The following is a 13,800-nucleotide window of genomic DNA, read 5'->3' as shown; positions in this document are numbered from 1 at the left end:
CACTTTTTCGTTATTTTGTCTCGTAGTCTATATTGGGATGTGACCATTGAGCCTTCATTCATGTTTTATTAATTTCTTTAGTATTTTGTTGAAGTTTCCTTGTGGTAGTTTTGTCAATGTAACTTCTAAGTCAGATGGGAGAGAACAAAGACATTCCTGTCTCCAGGGGCAGTCTTGAGGTTACTGGACCCCTGACTCCTCCTAACAGTGAAGCAAATGGCCAGGCGCCACATTAGCAGAGGTGGACCAGGACATGTAATTTGAGTGGGATAGGAGGAGACAAATTTTAGAGGGCTTTTTACGAAAAAGAACAAAGAGCCACGTGGGCTCACCATCTTGACGTCATGAAAGCCTACTTTTAACAACAGCGGTATAAATCTTTTTCCAACCAAGATGCCAGAGTCAAAACCGTCTTCCTTTTCATCATCAACCAGCATTGCCCGGCAGCAGATTCCGGAAACACGGCCAGAACCACTGAAAGCGTTAAAGAAATTAACCGCAGACTCTAACTTGGCAATCTTCACTGGTGATACATTGTACACCCACCTATCATTAATGTTCATATCCACTATGAAATATGTTCTGTAACCCATTAGGAACACTCTATATATGTCAGTGTGGATGTGTGTGTTATGGCACAGAATCAAGGTCACCTTATAACGCCTCACATGATAACCCCCCCCAGGTCCCCATAGTAATAAAGTCAATCAAAACTAACCTTCAGAGCAGCGTGTCATCGCATTGAGAGAAAACAAAAGCCAAAGGGGATGCATTTCAAAAAGCCCAAATGAATGATTAATGACAACAGTTCTTTGGGCAAATTATAGATGGACAGCTTAAGTGAGTCCAGACAACAAATAAGTGAGCCCGCCTGGCAAATTAGATAAAACAGGGTCACCACAAAATGTTTGCAAACACTGTTGTATATGAACAATATTTTAGTGGCTGGTCATCATGTGACATGATTATAAACACACTTCTAGATAGGGGAGGTCTATATTATGAATTTATTTTGAATGGCATAAATGGTAGGTTAAAATTTGTGAAATGTTGACACGAAGAAGTAAGGCACACCAAGCAAGAAAAATGTCCACTGGAAAATAGCTGTGGCATGTTTACATATGCTTTTACTCAACTGTGAATTAAAGAGGCTTTAGCAATGAAAAAATATGTTGAGTAAGTAAAGTTGTAAGTTGTATTTATATATTTGTCAAATAAAGTAAATGCGATAAATAACAAAAAAAAAAAAAAAAACATTTTGGGGAAGAAAAAAAAAGCCAGACTGTGGAACAAAGGCTCATTTGTCAATGTATCCTGGAACATTACAGTAATTGCAGTGAAAAATATTGTCGCCAAAAATGTAAATATATCTTTAATAATGGGATGAGAACTTTTTGGCAACATGCACTAAGTCTACTGACTTAATTAATCTGTGTTTACATATTTTGTTTGGCAATTTAGTTAACATGCTTGGCAATTATCAATTTGTCAATGATTTAGCATTAGCATCTATCAATTAACAGGTACTACCTGTTTTTGTTATGATGTGAAAAAAATACATTGACTGTATTTTTTAGAATTAGACAAGTAACTATCCAACTAACTACCCATGTATGCGGCAATAACTAGCATAGTTCATGCTAGGATGGTTTGAAGCCGAATTTGCTCAATTGTAGTTTTCGTAATAGCTATTGCCTTTGGACAAAACACGTAGACAGTATATTGATAAAGATTAAAGAAAAAAAGCTTAAACATTGGATTTTGTTATCTTTGGTAGCCGCTGAAGACATCTTTTCTAAAAAAAAAAAAAAAATACATTGTACCTGTTTAAAAATGTTATACCCCCCTATGTAGGTTTGCGACATTATCCGAACGCGGATGGTAGTTGGCTTATACTGGATTGGTGCATGGTTAACTCTTTGAGGGACAGCTACAATTTGAGAAACCAAAACAGCATATGGTCTATCCATCACTAATCTGCAATAAAATGATCACAGTTACAGCAGCATACATGGAAGGATACAAACCTTGAATGAGTGAATGACTGCATATCAGGTGAACATACAAGGTCATGGGCTACCTCCAACAGCTTAGGGAGGATGCATGTTGAGAAAAATACAGTACCCCCACAGATGGGGAACAGTGCAAAACAAAAATTGGCAGTGATGTATTTTCCCAGGGCCTCTGTCCAACATCAATGGGCTGTTTGTTTAAACTACCTACGTATTCATTCTTCATGGTCAGTAGTTTGGTGACTTTCCAACATTTGCTCCTGAGCACAGATGTTCTACTGTATGTGGAGGATTTTCCGCTTGACCTGTTAGCGACACGCCGGCGTGTTTGATGACGAGCGCAGGCGCTGTGCCACTCTTTCGTGTTTTATACCCTCCGGGCAGATCTAGCGAGATGTGTTATTTACCTCACAGGGTGTTCCTATGCGTTGATGTCATCCATTTGTGCAATAAACTACGGTAATGCACAGTGCAGTGATGCCATCGCAATTAGGTCTTGGCCTCGCATCCGCGGAGGTTTCTTGGCAGTAACGGCGTTGCTCGTAACATCAAACAAATCTCCTTTAAACTTTTCTAAATTTATCTTTCTATGCCAAAGGGGGAACCCTATTGATTTTTCGATTGATATACCACCTGAGATGGGGCGGTAGATCAGATCATAGGCTAAATTGATAGCGTAATCATTTTGCTTCTCTACTCCTGGCAATGTTTAACAGTTCTTTTAAAAAATAACCAAGGGATATCCGGTCTAAGGAAGACCGTCAAGAATCTGGAGTAAGCCACATTCTCTCATTCATGTTGAATGTTGATCAGCTTCCCCAGCAACTATGCTTGCGCATCGGCAAGAAAACATTACCCTATAGACAGAAGAAGACTATCAGCATATTGATTTTGTATTTGAACTGCTAATTTGCTCGCCACCACAGGCACTCTATGCAAGTAACACAAACAGGCTTGTAACTGTTGTGTTGGTTCGGTATTCTAACAGTGCAAGTGTGTCAGTGGTGTGTTATGTTGGTGCTGCTCTTATTTTTAAACAAACTGCCGTAAGTTGGCAGTGTGGAATAAAAAGTCTAAATAGAACAGAAAATATGTTTAAGACAAAAAATTAAATTACTTCAATCTACCATCCTTCTGCATGGATATCTAATGTAAAAATCTGCAGCTTCTAGTCCGGTGTGGCCTTTGCGTGACAAACCATCCATTTCCTGTTCAAATTTTGTTGGTGCCGCTTATAGTCTGAAAAATCCGATTGGTGTTAGTGGTCAGGCCTTTCAAACTCCTAGCTGTCTTCAGGATGTGGGGGGTGCTGAACTATTTTTTATTTTTTTTTACCATAAATATGATGTTGAAATTCGGCCATTACATTCACTGTTACTTATCAAACAGAAACCATATTGGCTTTCCAATAGATAAGCAACCCATGACGACCTCTGTGTTTACAACTGCCTCAACTTCTAACAAGACTAATGTCAAAACAGGCACCATTTATTTTAAATAACTTCAAGAGGTGCAAAACATCTGTGCCGTTTTTTGGGTTTGACTTCATCAGCTATAATTTTAGAGAAGCTCAGCAACATAAATGCTTGCTTTCCTAGCGATGTATGAGAGTTCCAGTATTCGGTTTAGATATGACTAGCCGACACATGGCAGAATGAAAAATAAACGGATCCTAGCAAATAGAATTTCATCTCCAGAAATTGGAGTTGGGAGAGCACTTCGGTCCGCCAAAGGTGCTGCACTATTCTACTCAGGCAGATTGAATTCCTGACATTTAGTACATAAGCTTCTAGAACAATCCCATGAACGCTAATCTCGTTAGCTCCAACACACCCATCCACCCACACAAACACGTTCATACTCATGCGCCCACATGCAGGTGCATCATGCCCCTTCACCCCGTTGCTCTTTTTTCCCCTCCCTTCTTTTTGTATGTGCACCTGATCACTCGGATACAAACCTATGTCCAGCTGGTGGCGCCACGCGGTGAACCAACGCCAACCCTCTTGCGACGTGTTGGTTTGCGAGTGGGTTAGAACCTTCATGGCAGCTGATGCTTGGAGCAACAAATGGAAACAACATGGGGAAAAATACAAAACGAGAGGATGGGATGAGAGGAGATGGGATTGGATGGAAATGATACTAGGCTGAAAGTCGGCATGCTGTGCTGCGCTCTGTGTGTGTGTGTTGGGTAACGTGACTGAGTGACTGCGCCTTTTATTTTGCCGTGGCCCTGCTTCTTGGCAGTGACGTTCACACGCAACGAAATCACAGAGAATCACCTGCCAGCACCACCCTGCTGCGCCCCTATCATACACACGCACACACACACTATTCATTCTCTCTGAGCAGAGCCGGTCGGCCACAATTGGAATGGAATACAATTCCCATCTGGCTCACCCAGTGAATTTCTCTCCCCTCCTTTAATGACATTCCGTGGGAGATTGAGTTTGCTTTTATAAAACAAGAGGCCTTGAATCAGGGTGGACAAAACTGGCCTGATGAACGGTGACACCTTATGTAGCCAAGAGCTGTCCCCAAAGAGATCTGCAAGGTTCTCTGGGATCCGACTTGTTGTTTGGACACATTGATATAAAGTCATGCTTGTTCAGAAAGCACCCATGGGAGTTCTGCTCTTAAATTTGAGTGAGTGTAGTATGAGAGGCAGCTGAAAGAAAAAAAAAATAGTTATCGTTTGCTTGGTGTGGTGCTGTTATTCCTTCAGTAGTAAAAATGCAAGATGACAAGTAGACAACATTATTATTTACAGGTGTGGCTTAGGCTGCATATTTGCCATATGGGAAGTTGGGGGTTTGGGCTGGTCCACAAGGGTAAAAAAACAAAACAATCAATTGTGGCCAGTGCAATATTGGTCGACTGTTTTTCAATGGGTGTGTAAAACTGCTGAAAATCGGCAGCAGCTCAAGAATAGGTATTTCTATATTATAATTATGCCAACCATGGAAGAACTTGGGTGATTTCAATTTCCAGGAGTTGTTGACAGATCCTTGCAACATGGGTCTGTGCATTCATGATGTTGCAACATGCGGTATGGTCGTGGATGAATGGCACAGCAATGGGCCCTGACATCTCGTCATGTTATCTGTGCATTCAAAATGCCATCATTAAAATGCGCCATAACATACGTCTGCCCATAACATAACTCCACTCCATGAGCCACTTGATCCACAACATTGATCTCAGCTAACTGGCCACACACACGGTGCCACAAATAGTTTCTAAACTGCACTATGTTATGATACAACTATGAATTGGATTGGTTTTTATCTCAGTGACGATACGTTCAAGAGAAATAACCCTTTTGAGAATGCAAGGAAAAATTCAGCCCATGAAACATTGGAGCAAAATTTAAATGTTGCATTCATAGTTTTGTTGAGTGTTGATCAAATGATTAGCTCATACTGGAATGTATGATTTCTGCCAGTTTTGGGCCTTTATTGAAAGCAGAATTGAAAATTGAAAATTGAAAATTGAAAAATCACAAACGGTGTGAAGCAGAGATATGGTGGAAGGCAATGTATGGGTTGGTTAGTTGATTAGCAGGTTAGCGCGCTATTTCATTGCCAGTTGATGAGTTCACTTCTTAATAGGGATGGGATACAATCTTGTGAGACCTCGTCGCCCATCAGGACCACACGAGATTTCTTATTCCTGCACAGCACCAGGCCCTTTTCCTTTTGGCTGTTTTTTATCAATGACTTACACAGGAGAATGCACTGCTTGTTACTGCACTGACAGTAAAACACACCACCAATGTTCGGAGGGTTCTTAATAAACGTGACCATAACGAATAATTTCTGGACACAAATTCTTGTATTTTTACTCAAAGGATTTTTTTTTAAGTTGTTCCCGGAAAAAATGTCACAACAACGGCTGACTTTATACTGCAAAACCTGTTGCTGCAGAGGAGTCTCGAGTTGTGACTTGATACAACAGCACAACCGTTTCCTGAAATCACATTCATTTGCCAATTCTGAGCGCTAAAGAACAAACTTAATTGCGCCTGGAATTTATTGTATGGTGTCTGTTGTCAGTGTTTAGTGCAGCCTCCAGCATAAATTAGCTGCAAGATATCAGCGCTCAAGTGCTCTTGATTGGCTGAGGAGAGCAGTTGGTTAACCTTCCAAAGACAGTTAAATGCCTCGACATACACTCTTTGTTACTGACAGCTTGACAGTAGCCTTTCATACTGATCACATTTTAACAAACCAATCCGACTAAAATGTGTCTTCTATGGTTCTGACGTCCCTTTGTCTCCACCAAAATGCGTTGGAGAGATACCTAATATCTCCGTATATATTTAACTATAAAATGTTGATCATGCAAAACTGCATAAAAATTGGTCATTCATAATGAACCAACACATGTTGGTTGGTCTTTTGTGTTTATTTTTGTTTTTCACTGAGCAATAATAATAAGAATAATTTTATTAATACCCAGTCTCAATATATTCAGCCCTACAAGAGAAACACAGGATGCTCTGATTACTTTCAAATCACGTGTGACGATATTTTGGTTTTCCAGTTGAAGGAAATGATGGTAAAATATTGGCGGATGTGACAAACATGGCATTTTGTTAATCAATTCAGTATTAGGAAAGAGCTCAGACGTAGCTGAAAAATGAGCTGGGTTCTTCTTTTTTAGTTACATTTGCACCTGAAATAATTAATTTCAGCGAGTGAGTCTGCCAGTTGGTCAATCAGCCATTTTGTCAGTAAGTTAATTAAGCCAATGGCTTGTTAAGTATTTAACCAGTTAGTTAGTGTTAATTTGATAGTCACGTCTATTTTAGTGCCTCAAAACTAGTTCACAAAATCTGGCAGGGATAGAATATGAACCCCCAAAACGTCTCTACTATTTGTTTGCTTTTATTCAGTCAAATTTGTTGTACTATGACAATTGGCATCCATTTTGCAAAGCTCATTTACCTTTATAAGCTTTTCAATAGCACAATTTTTGGGTCTCATTGTTGCTTCTCGGTAAAATACTTTTAACATCCGCGAACAAAAATGGGTTTTTATTTAATGGTGCATTATTTTCACGGAGGCGGCTGGATGCACTTTGCTTTTCTGACGCGCACCAGTGTACAGACTTGTTGCAAATTATTTTTACTCAGTGCATCATGTCGACTTCAGGTCAGGAAAAACAACGGCACAGTCAAGCCATGTTTATTAAATGCATGTGGCTCTTCTCCAGGCAGTAATAACTGTTGGTCTTATGGGAAAGAAAGACATTCACTTTTTTGTTCCTCATGGCAGGAGAGAACTACATTTTCTGGACTGCAGAAAGCAGTTTTTGAAGTGTGTGAATAAAATGAGGCAAACATTCATCTTGATGAACTTCACATTTGATGTGATTACAACACATTTTTGTACTATAACCTTGCACCCAGTTTATCCATTTTTTCTACTGATAGGACTAAAGCTGACTCTGCTGCAGAGATTAAAGTATCTTGTCACTGCGTCATAGTCCGCCGTACTGAATATGACACCGCAGAGGTGATAACTAATCTGATCTGTAGCATGTTTAGATCTGAGGTTGCCGTGGAATTTGATAGGATTTTGACTTCTTAAATAATCCAACACAGTGTCAGCGATGCATACTGTATAAATCACAACACAGCATTTACTGTACACCCTCTAGAACAGATGTGCTACACTGATGAATAACTAGCATTGATTTCAGAGGCCAGGAAACACTTTGTTCGAATATTATTACATTTATTTTAACAAGGGGAATTGGTGACAAAAACGCTAGCAGTATCTCAATGTTTGTAAAAGGCTATTTTAGCCGTAGTAAAATTTCTTACAACACCCATTCTAGTGACTCACCCCATTTCTCAGTGATTTCAGTTGTAAAGAGGTCCCAAAAGGTGCATAATACAGCACGGGATTGAATCGCAAAGCATTTCAGGACAAACCATAATGGCGTTATTAAATGCAACGCGAGTGTTGCTGTTGGCTGTGCCTGTATGGTTATTTCAAGACAGATGTTAACATTCAAGGCTGTTCTGCAGTCTCAAGTCCACGTTTCCAGAAGACTGACTGATGACTTGTATAGTATGCAATGGCTGCGTTGGATGTGCACTTACTGTCATGAGAATATTGGTGTCAGCAGGGAGAGAGAGCCTTGTGACTGATGGCACTTACGCTTCAAGCTGTGAAGCTGTGAATGAGACTAGAAATGCAACAATGCAATAGCCGAAAGGGTATTATTTCACATCCCTGGAATTGAGGGTACATATTCAAAAGAATGTGCCAGGAAGTGAAGAATACTGTTTGAGTGTCACTGCACATGTTTTAAATATAATAATACAACGTGCAGCTAAGTACGTTCATGCTGACTTGTATTTGATTGCTCATGCAGAAAATTGAGTTTGCAAGTTGAGTGTGTCGTATTTCCTCCAATGTTGGTTTTTGCAATGGGATAAATAAAACTTACTGCAATTCATAAAAAACTGCTCATACACTAAAAAGACCGAATCACTAACCCAAACAGCAGCACAAATGCATATGGTCACATTTCTCAGGTGAATTTAAATGTTGTGAAACAAGTTCTGTATGCTTTATTAAAAATGATATTAAGTTGTGAGGTGAGGGTATCAGCACACAACATACAGTGTGTATATGCACACAAACACACACATACACACACACTGGCCATAACCTTTGGCAGGATTGCTAAATCAAATAAAAAATAAAATACACAATCAAAATTTCAGAGTATGTATCTACAAAAGCGGATGATTTTGTTTTTTCTGAACATTTCTCTTTGCCGTTATGGAGTGAAAAAAAACAAAAAACAAGTCCGTCAATACACAATGGCCTGATTAAAAAAAATCACTTAAAATCTGATTTTCTGGCCGTCGAGGCAGCTCTAAATCAAGCCTAGTAAAATGTCAATGTCAAATGTCAACCCTTGTTAAATTTCCGGATTGTGTCAACCAAGGCGGCATTTGAAGGTGCCTTCAACAGAGTTAGCATGAAGAAAAACCTCTTCAAACACACCACCATCCCCTAAAGAAAAAAACAAAAAGAAAACCCACCTAAAGTTCAGTTTTAATATAACAGCCTCTCGTGATCTTTCAACAGCCCAACTTGTGTTTTTGAAAACATTATTTTGGATCATTCATCACCCTGTTCCAAAGTTGTGGCAATACGGCCTGATCCTTTCTGGATGTCAGGTGTGATTTTGCAGCAAAGCAGGTTGCAGCCGAGAGTGTTGCTCCAACTATTGGCTGTGCATTGATTTTAAAAAGGTAGAGGAGGTGGAGGAAACTGGCAAAATTGTATTAGTGCAGAGCGAGCAAGAGAGGAGAAGAGGATAATAATGTAAGGGTGCCGGAATGCTACGAGGGATTTAAAAGCTCCCTGTCACGCTCCCGTGCACCGTCTGATGGCTTCATGCCGCTGAAATCGAAGTTTTCATCACAAGCAACCTCCTTGGTCTGCTAAACGATTGGACGGTCACTCATTCGGTTATGCCTGCTGGGTATTAATCTGTAATCAATTTTAATATTTTGGACCTAAATAACAATGAGACGGTGATGGCCTTTAAAAAAACTATATTTTTTTCCCTCCCCTCCAGGACAATTTTCCTGCTGGAAACCAAGAGCGTCTACAAGATCTTAAGTCAACCGTAGATCTTCTGACCAGCATCACTTTCTTCAGGATGAAGGTACCGATTTCTTGTACAATATCTAAAAGAGCAGTGCGCCCTAACTTATGTGACAGAAAACGATCCGGCTTTACTTAATCGAACGGTAAATTATTCGCGTAATCTTTGTTCATCTATCTATGCTGGCTGCTGGTTGTTCATATGAGGGAAATAAATGTATGTTTTTGTCTCACATTTCCGCAGTCTTGGTCCTTACTCCCCAGAATGATTGTCAGAGGGTAGCATATTCGTCTCAACTTCTCACAGTCTTGATTTTTGAACTGGTTTGAACTCCTCAGATGTTAGTACACTGGGTACACTGGGTCACAATTTTCAAATTTTCTCGGCCTGGACTTTTACTTGTTTTTTTTTTGCTCTTGACCTTTACTAGGTCTCAACTCCTCACAGGTCTGGACTTGACGTACGCTCACATTTCTTTGCTCTTCGTCTTGACTCGGTCTTATGTTTCCTCGGTCTTGGTCCTTATTCCCCAAAATTATTGTCAAAAGGTAGTAGATTTGTCTCAACTTCTCACAGTCTTGTTCTCGACATGGTTTACACTGCTCACTTTCTTGGTCTACACTTTGATTAAACTCAAAGTGCGTTCCTTGACTGTCTCAAATTTTCTCTGACTTGGTCTTAACTTGGTCTCAACTATTACGCGTTTTTACATTAATCTTGCTCCACAATAGTGTTGAATTTTTCTCAACTCATTTGCTCTATCTCGGCTTGGCTTCAACTCATCCAAGCCAGATTTTTCCCGTCTCAAATTTCCTTCTCACCGGTCTTGATTTGGTCTCAACACATCAAAGTATTCTTAACCTGGTCTCCGTTTGTGTAATCTTGGTTATGACCACCAGTATCTCTGGGGGATAACATTAGCTGGGCAGTGGTGGAATATTGTCGTTAATTTCAAAGAAATCAATAGAAACCCTAAAGACAGTGATACATGATGATGGAGCACAATAAGTAACATTTCTCATGTTGTGTCACATCTACCCTTTTAGTGCAAAACCTTGACTAAGCTTCTGAAACACTCAATACTGATCACGGCCATGAAATCCTCCCAAACGTTCCATTGTAAACACAAACCCCCATTAATTCTGGGCTCATTTCATTTCAAGGAAATCAATTCAATCTCACAATTCATCAAAGGTGCACACAACTCCCCTCCACTTGTCTCAACATTTTTGACCATTCAAAAGCAAATGATGCAAGTCCATCACTGGAGGCTTATAGAATGCATCCTATACAGTAATACTTCCAGCTCCCTTGCTTTGTTTCCTTGCCACTGCCTCATTCAACAGCATGTGTATAAAAAGGTCCATTCAGCTCCCACTTAACGGTGGCGCTGCTTGAACGCTGAAGCAAAGAGGCATAGCTAAGATGGCATCTGTGAGCAATGGAATGAGAATCGTCACTTAGGGCTACCACAGCTTTTGCTCTGGTATCATGATCACGCTGAGCATTTCTCAATGTGCGCCAGCCTCTTAAAAATGCACTGTGGAGACACATGAATGCCACATGTCAATTGTGATATACATAATGGATGTAAATGGCTTGCCTTTTTTCCACCAGGATGTCATACAGAACAACACAGCCTCAACATGGAGGGTGATATCATGAGAGTAGCAGCACACTGATGGATTGCAATGGCGGAACTGCATTCACCATGCTCCAACACTCACTTGACCTTACTTTACTTTGAACAGTTTTTCAGTTACAGATTATTAAACATATTGCTAGCGTTGGGTGAAATATCCTTCCATTTACCCATACATCCATTATCTTAACCGCTTACTCTCACGAGAGTTGTGGGTGTGCCGGAGCCTATCCCAGCTCTCTTGAGCTGGTTGCCAGCCTGTCGTAGGACACACAAATATAAACAACTGTTTACACTTAAAAACACACCTAAGAACAATTCAAAGGGCCCAATATACCTATAATGCATCTTTTTGGAATATTGGGAGAAACCGTTGTACCCTGAGAAAAACCACATAGGCACAGGGAGGACATTAAAACTCAATTCAGTCAATAGCTTATAAAAATGACACCCACAAATGTGGACTGAGCAACAGTAAAGAGTTTTGAAAAATTATGAACTTTACTAAATTGTGACATTCTGTATTATTTTGCTTAGTGGCACTGCTGATTTAACTTCACCTAGATTGTGGTCCCCAAAAAGACTACCATAAAAAGGTGTTCAGTGGCATCTTTTTAAAATGAAATGTCTCAGTAAATTTACCTCTGCAGTGTGATAGTGAACAACTGAAAAACAGGATGAGGAAACATCAATAATTTGTAGGAATTATGCATGGACAGCTAGCAGGACACATTTTTGAGTGAGAGTCCATTAAGAGATTACAAAACATACAAATCTGCTGTAACACATGGACAAACTAATGTTCAACCCCTACGGATCGACAGTTCCTGTTATCTAATTGATCTAAATGGGTTGGAATAGCAGCTTTCTTTGAAAATGTATTCAGTCGTAAGTGCTCACAGAGTAGATGCAATATTGTAGATGGTGTACCAGTAAAATGGATGTCAAAAAGACCCAAGTTTAGCAAGTATTCATCAAGTGTTCGCTTGCATGAGGTGATTTGATTGGTGTTGCCCTATTGACGCCCAAGAGATGTGGGTGATGTGATTACTGACAAGTGAAGGGCCTGGAGTTTTGCAAAAATAAAAAAAAATAAAAAGAGAGACAGAGCCTTTACTTACATTAATGTTCGTGTGTGTGTGTGTGTGTTTGTGTATGTGTGTGTTTGTGCACATATGCATAGGTCCAAGAGCTCCAGAGTCCGCCCAGAGCCAGCCAAGTGGTCAAGGACTGTGTGAAAGCCTGCCTGGACTCTACATACAAATACATTTTTGATAATTGTCACGAGCTGTACAATCAGCTGCTGGACCAGGTAACCACACAACACACACACACACATACATACATACATACATACATACATACATACATACATACATATATATATATATATATATATATATATATATATATATATATATATATATATATGTACAGCCATTCATTAACATTTTTTTTATGGGGGCGGTTACTACTATATTTTTGTTGTTAGCATGGGATCAGGATATATTCATATTATATTCATAATATTATATTAATAAAAAACTTACCATCTTATACTCTATGGTACTATTTACTAATGAGGTGCACAAAAATTAAACTATAATGTGAATTATAATACAATCAAACACCATAATCTCAGTGGCTTTTCCTGTAATTAAGACACTGCAGTCAAGTAAATAAACACAACTGACCGCTGTTTAATGAGTAAATCTTTTCGGGGCAAACTTGTAAAACAGAGCGACAAAGCATTTGCATATACAGAAATAATTCATAAGCTTAGTTATTAATGCAGAATGAAAAATGAAGCAAATAAATAACACCTGCCATTGAAGAACAGACTATAGTTTGCAGATGCTATTTGTGGCACCATAATTGCATTTGTCGGGATATTACACGCATGATCGCCCTTGCTTTGTCGTGATAGTTTCGCTCATAAGAACAGCAGCCCAATCGACCACATGCTCGTAAAAATGTACCCATGCAATCACAATATCGAAGTTCCAGTTTAAGTTATGTTCATACAGGTAAGAAGATAGTTAGGAAAAAACTCACTAGCTGATCCTTACTTAAAGTACCAGTAATGTCAAAGTGATCCGTTTTAGGCTAACAGGCTTACTTAATGTACTTTTTTTTTCTCCAAGTAAAATGGAAACACCAATCTGTGTACAGTATATCAAAATTGCCCCCGGGGCTTGTTGTCCACCCCAAAAGTGGTCCAATTTCAGTTCAACCAAAATTTCCTGAAAAAAATATCTGCTTCAAAAGTCAAACAAAACTTCAGACATCAGCGAATAGTGTGAAATTTTGAAAAAATTATTAATGCTACTAGTGTGCTTTGCTTTTTATTTATATATTTTTTCTTTTACCACGGAGATGTACCAGGAAAGAAACTAAAATTATGTTTAGGAAAAATAAAATTACACTTGCATTAAAATGCTTATTATACACATTGATTCCAGCAAATACATGTCCATCCATTTTTTGTAATATGTGTCCTCAGTATTG

The 13,800-nt window shown here is 39.3% G+C and overlaps 1 protein-coding gene across 2 annotated transcripts in view; it reads left to right on the top strand.

Annotated features, from left to right (window-relative positions):
* Positions 1–13,800, top strand: part of unc13c (unc-13 homolog C (C. elegans)) — a 118,244-nt gene that overhangs the window by 57,058 nt on the left and 47,386 nt on the right. For both annotated transcript variants that reach the window (XM_088412518.1, XM_088412517.1), the window contains exons 15-16: positions 9,621–9,710; positions 12,476–12,604. In XM_088412518.1, coding sequence (XP_088268644.1) covers positions 9,621–9,710; positions 12,476–12,604 — 219 coding nt within the window. The remainder of the gene's footprint in view (positions 1–9,620; positions 9,711–12,475; positions 12,605–13,800) is intronic.

The sequence above is a fragment of the Hippichthys cyanospilos genome, chromosome 4, assembly GCF_059441005.1.
Source record: "Hippichthys cyanospilos isolate Australia breed blue-spotted pipefish chromosome 4, RoL_Hcya_1.0, whole genome shotgun sequence".
Taxonomy (NCBI): Eukaryota; Metazoa; Chordata; class Actinopteri; order Syngnathiformes; family Syngnathidae; genus Hippichthys; species Hippichthys cyanospilos.
This window is presented reverse-complemented; position numbering and strand designations above follow the sequence as displayed.